The sequence below is a fragment of the Chrysochloris asiatica genome, unplaced genomic scaffold (assembly GCF_000296735.1).
Source record: "Chrysochloris asiatica unplaced genomic scaffold, ChrAsi1.0 scaffold00028, whole genome shotgun sequence".
NCBI classification, from domain to species: Eukaryota; Metazoa; Chordata; class Mammalia; order Afrosoricida; family Chrysochloridae; genus Chrysochloris; species Chrysochloris asiatica.
Window position 1 is genome coordinate 3,638,465 of NW_006408546.1, and position 6,531 is coordinate 3,644,995.

The 6,531-nt window shown below is 38.2% G+C and overlaps 1 protein-coding gene across 1 annotated transcript in view; it reads left to right on the top strand.

Annotated features, from left to right (window-relative positions):
* Positions 1–6,531, top strand: part of COL6A6 (collagen, type VI, alpha 6) — a 158,481-nt gene that overhangs the window by 58,766 nt on the left and 93,184 nt on the right. Inside the window, exons 18-19 of the mRNA XM_006846634.1 lie at positions 908–973; positions 2,291–2,344. Coding sequence (XP_006846697.1) covers positions 908–973; positions 2,291–2,344 — 120 coding nt within the window. The remainder of the gene's footprint in view (positions 1–907; positions 974–2,290; positions 2,345–6,531) is intronic.

A 6,531-nucleotide genomic window follows, 5' to 3' on the forward strand; every position in this document is an offset into this window, starting at 1 on the left:
TTTCAGTGACTAAATATTCGGAAATAGTTCATCACTCCTTCTTCCTAGTCTGTCTTCGTCTGAAAGCTCATCTGAAACCTGTCCACCATGGGTTACCCTGCTGGTATTTAAAATACCGGAGGCAGAGCTTTCAGAATCACAGCAACTCACAAGACACCACAGTATGACAAACTGACAGGAGGGTAAATATTAGTAACATCTGCCAATCCTCAACTATAAATGTGTGTAGTCCCCAAGGAATAAAAGGGAAAGCTAAGATATGAGGTTGTAGTACCAGAAACGTGCACCTCTGGACCTAGCATAAGAATGGTCTTAAACACAGGTCATGTCACCCTTCCTTCCCTTGCGTCTGTGCCTTCTATAGTGAGTGCTTGATTTATCCTCAAACACTTAACTCAGGTCTCTGTTCTCATCCTGACAATGCAAAGCACAGGAGGGAAAGAAAGCACTTTTGTGATTTCATCCTATCTTGGCACTGTGGGTTAATGCGCCAGAATGCAAAGCCGTTTGAACTGCAAGGTTGGTAGTTCAAGCTCACCAGCTGCTCCTTGGAAACCCTATACAGGGTCGCTATGGGTCAGAACTTACTCAACAGCACTTAACAACAATAACAATACTTTCAAATGGAGTCCTGGTGTGGCGTTGTGAGCTAATGAGCTGGACTGCAAAGCCAATTGAACTGCAAGGTTGGCAGTTCTAGCTCACCAGCTGCTCCTTGGAAACCCTATATATGGTTGCTATGGGTCGGAACCAACTCGATGGCAATTAACAATAACATACTCTCAAATGGGTTGGACTTCTCCCATCAACCTTCTGTGGGGTGGTAAAATGTATTCTACATAAGTTACATTGTTAAGGAGAAATGCTCAAAATATGCTCATTTGTTCTTTTTATTGTCTGTTTTTAGGGAGTTCCTGGATTTGACAATAATGTACAAGGATCCAAGGGCTTCAAAGGAGAAAATGGAAGACAAGTAATTATGTGGGCATTTGAGCAAAGACTTTTAGCGTGATGATGGGACAACATGAGGTTGAAGTATATAGTGATGAATCATGAAGCCAATGATAAAGAATTAGGAATCCTATTGGCTATACTTGATAAATGAAAACTTTCTAGGAGCAAATGGATCTTTTTCAACTGGTTTTCTGTCACTTTGGGATCAAAAAGACATTCTTTTCTTTGTCCTCTGAATTTGCGGTGACTTGCTTCACCGAGCCATACCCCTGAGCTCTTCATTCACAAATGCAAACATTTAAATTCTAAATGAAAATTTAGAGCTACCTGACAGAAAGAACTGTGCTAGCCAAAGAATTTTGGTCTTCTCACTATCCAGAAAATATATGCTCTAAAAAGGCATTATGTTACTGGTATTGCATGGTCAAGAACAAGATCTGGTAGGTCTGTATGGCCTGTATCCTAGAGGCAAGTCTCTTAGGATTCATCTCATGAATATTGCAAGTCACAATTTGGTCAGCCTAAGTTGTTTTTCAGGACTTAGAAAAATAGCTATTTACCTGGAAGATGTGTGTCTGGACCTCCTTGATTAGGAAGTCCTTTACGACCCTGCTAAGGAAAGAACTCCTACACAATGGAAAGAATTTTGCTTTGGGAACAGACTTTTAGGTCCTGTCAACTGCTCTGCCCCTTACCAGTTCTGTAGTATTGAGCCACTTTCTCTAGACCTCAATTTTCTCATCACAAAAATAGGATAGGTAGATTCCTTTTGAGGATTATATGGGGATTCAATGACTCATTCTGTCACATCACAAACCTTAAGTAAATGTTGTCTGCTGTTGTTATTACATCAAATACAAAAGTCTCAAAGTAGACCGATACTTTATTTCCCACTTTTATTTCTTGGGAAGGCTTGTGAGGATTCTGAGATTTTATTCACAAAGGTGACAATCTACACAGGTTAGCCAAAAGGACCAGAAAATTCAAAGGTTGAAATACAAAACAGTAGTAGCCATACTCCTGATATGTACCATGTATCATTGAGCACATAGACTATATGTTTGAATACCCTGTGACATATATCCCAAACACAAGTTAGACAGTGGTTATGAAATAATGAAGCCATGTCATTAACATTTTTGTCCTGGCATTCCTCATTACCCAAAGAAAGATGTGATTTATGACCAATGGAAGCAATGTCATGTTCTAAAGAGAAAACAACTGTTTCCTCGGCATATACCCATTTATCTTCCACAGAACACTATAAGCTGATATTAAAGAGGAAATGTTTTAATACTGTGTAATTACTATCACTGTCTGCTTGTTCTTTTAATAGGGTAGAAGAGGCTGGCCAGGCCCCCCTGGAACACCAGGCTCCAGAAGAAAAACAGTAAGAACCTTTCTAAATCAGGAGATTGCTCTACTAGCCTATTTTGTGATGAAAATGGTTGATTGTGGGGAGTGAGCAGGATGGTGCCACTACTTTGGTGAAACTGACTTGAGAGAGCACTCAGAATAGGGCTGGCAAAAGATTTCAGAGGAAAGCCCATGAGGCGGAGGCAGGAATGTGTCGGCTGCGGGGATAATTAACAATCTGCAGAGAGAGCTGGGTAAAGAAAACCAAACAGCAGCCAACTAGGGAAAAAGTGGTCCAAGCCTGGCTGACTTAGTAGGTTAACTGAGGTTGCCAGTGATGTTGTGTTAAGTCCAAACTCCATTCCTTGGCCAAATTTTATGACTGCTTAGAAAAATCAGCCCTGGTGTAGACATATTGGAGAGTGAAATTAGGTTACTTGCATATGGAACCCTTTTGGGTTTTTTGTTTATTTGTTTGCTTGATTATTTTCCCTGGAATTCTTTCTTAAATATATCTGTGCTTGACTACTTGGAAAATCACAGATTATGGAAGAATTTCTTTACCCAATAATTTAAAAAAATATATTAATGAAATATACTTAAATGCCTTCTTGGCCTCTAAATTAGATATGCCTTTTTTCATTTTGCAATATTTTCTTTCCTTCTTATTAGTTTGATAACCAGGCTTCTCCAACTTCCTCCAACATCCTTCCTTTAGTGAGAGGAAGGCCTCTCACTAAAAATAAATATTTTTAAACTGAGCACAAATAAAACTAGTTTGATATATTGCATTTATTATTAATTGTATTTTCTGAACAGAAGTTCATAGTCCCAGCTACTTATACGTCACCAAGAAATATTTTTATATTTTCGAACACACCGCCTTCTTACTTTCAGGTCATAGAAAAAGGAAATCAGAACAGGTACTACTTTTTAAATATACATCATTTGACTTCTGAGAAAGCACTTCACTGATGATGTTTTAATGCCTCTATGGTATGGTGCTGTAGCATCAGCACTGGACTGCGAACCATAAGGTCAGCAGTTCAAACCTACCAGCTGCTCCTCAGAAACCCTATGCAGGGACTATGAGTAGGAACTGACTTGATAGCACTTAACAACAAAAACATATATACATAAATGCATTTGCTATTTTTTCCAAAAAGTAAATATAACCCCTGGAAAATTATCATCCAGGAGATCCTTAAATGTGAAGATGTACTTTTATTTATTTGTATGTTTTATAGAAGCTACAACCCCTCTAGAGATGAATACACTATCTCAATGTATTATTGAAACTACACAACTCCTGATCAATATGACCTCTGTTTTGGGTTAAAGATTCAGAATAAAACTAAGACTTTCAGTTAAAGATAGCAAAGTAAAAGAATATTTTTACATTATTACCCTTTGGTGAAACTCACCAGTGCAACAAAAGAAATTAGAAATAGAGAAAGAATAACCATAATCTCAAGTCACAAATGATGATAGTTGTTGTTCCGACTCACAGCGACACTATGTAGGGTTTCCAAGGAGCAGCTGATGGATTTGAACCACTGACTTTGTAGTCAGCAGTCCAATGCTTATCCTTTCAACCAACTATTCTTAAATCTAGGTGTTAATGAGAGATCTGAAGAGCTGACACCTCAGACCTCAACCAGGAAACAGATTTCACTAAAAATAACTACAATAATCCTGAAAGAGATGGTGAGAAAAAAACAGAGTCACTCTAGACCATGAGAAGAGCAAGGAATATGTCCATAGCACCAGAGTGTAACAGACGAGGTGAAAACTGAGAAGATGAACAATATTCCATCTGTATTATATTCAACTAGTAACCTAGACCACAGAGGCTGCCAGCAATGAGGGCAGAGGAAGCAGTGACCATAACAAAGGAGAGAAATTTATTTATAACATAGAAAAACATAACAATGGGACTTTGTGTGGGTCCCATGAATCTCTTAAATGTCAAAAGCTGGAAGAAGATACAACCTTAATGTGTAAGAACTAGTTTGATGAGAAAATATTTGAGAGAGCATGTGTATATACTATGTAAGCTTGAGGAATAAGGTGCACCTGACCCACGCCATGGTATTTTCAGTAGCCTCATATGCATGTGAAAGCTGAACAGTAAATAAGGAAGATCATAGAAGAATTTATGCTTTTGAGTTATGGTGTTGTAGAAGAATATTGAAAGTGCCATGGGCTGCCAAAAGAACCAACAGATCTGTGTTGGAAGAAGTGCAGCCAGAGTGCTCCTTAGAGGTCAAGATGGACAAACTTTGTTTCTCATACTTCAGACATTTTGTCAGGAGGGACCAGTTGCTGTAGAAGGTTATCATGTTTGGTAAGATGGAGGGTCAGAGTAAAAGAGGAAGAACCCCAGTGAGATAGACTGGCAAAGTAGCAGTATCAATGGGCTCAAGCATGGCAACAATAATGAGGTTGGCGTAGGACTGGGCAGTGTTTTGTTGTGTTGTGCATAGGGTCGCTATGGGTTGGTACTGACTCAATGGCACCTATATACTGACACATCTTCAGCTACACCTCTTCATGCAATTAAATAGTAACCCTATTCAATTAATAATCAGAAAGAGATAGATAGCTCAGGACATGTGAATTATTAAAGAGGAATTATTTAAGAAAACAGTAAAAGAATTCTGGCAAAGAGTTTTGTAAAGTCTCAAAGAAATGAAGACAGCATGACTACACTAAAAAGAGAGTACAAAGAGTTGATAAGACAATAGAAAGTTCAGTAAAGCAAGCTGATAATATTGGAAAAAAAAAAACAACAAAATGTAGAGACGTATGACATACTTGAAACATCAGCAACAACAAAATAGAATGAACATAACTAAAATACAGTTGGATATGGGAAGCAGGAAGCCATAAACACAATGGTAGAAATGGAACATCATTAACAGGGAGCCAACTCATCAGGGATTTAAAGACCTTTAACCCTTTACAGTCCTGGTGTGGCACTGTGGGTTAACGTGCCAGACTGAAAGCCGTTTGAACTGAAAGGTTGGCAATTCAAGCTCACCAGCTGCTCCTTGGAAACCCTACAGAGGGTTTCTATGGGTCAAAACTGACTTGATGGCACTTTAACAACAACAACAACAACAACCCTTTACAAGGACTCCTGGTGTGGTGCTGTGGGTTAATGTGCTGGACTGCAAAGTCGTTTTGATCCACAAGGTTAGTGGTTCAAGCTCATCAGCTACTCCTTGGAAACCCTATATGGGGACGCTATGGGTCGGAATCGACTTGATGGCACTTCACAACAACAACCCTTTACAAAAGATGACAGTGTGTTTCCTACATAGGATCAGACTTTTGACTGAAATATTATTAACAGATTTATAGGTGCAATTTTGGTCCCTCAAAATTTTTTTGACCTGCCCATCTCAGATTCGCATCACAACAATGCTGTCTGATGTTTATTGAACTGATGCAAATCCTGGACACCAGCTTGGCTATGACCTTACTGAGAGTTCCTAAGTTCTGCAATAAAATGTTTTTGTCTCATGATTTTCATGGCAATGAAATATACCTAGCTTTACATGTCAAACCCAATAATAGTGCCAGAAAAATCAACTTGATTGTATAGCACCATTATTTTGATGAGATGTTTTATTAATATACTGAATTGACCAACAGTGAGAAATCTAAAATTGAAAATAGGGGCATGATTGCATTTACATTATCATCTAAAATAAAATATCTAGGAATAAATCTAACAGGGATGTGAAAGGCATGTACAATGAAAACTTAAGTAGTGCTGAAAGAGACTGAAGAAGAATTAAATAAATGGAACAATGGTCCATATTTATGGATTAGAAGACTTGATATTGTTAAGATGCCAATACTCAAAGCTATCTATAGATTCAGTACAATCCACATTAAAATTCAAACAGCCTAATTTACAAAAATGAAAAACCAGTTCTCAAAAGGTCTTGAATATCTAGATGTATGTTGAAAAAGCCACCACTCATCTGTCAGTTTTTCCTACTGTAGTGACTTCCATGTTGCTGTGATTCTGGAAGCTTTACCACAGGTATTGTAAAGACTAGCAAGATCACCCATGGTGGAAAAGTTTCAGCTGAGTTTCCAGATGAAGACAGACTAGAAAGAAGGAAAGACAGACAACTTCTGAATATTTAGTCATTGAAAACCTTATTAATAGCAGTGAAACACTGTCAGCACCGGAATACTGAATAA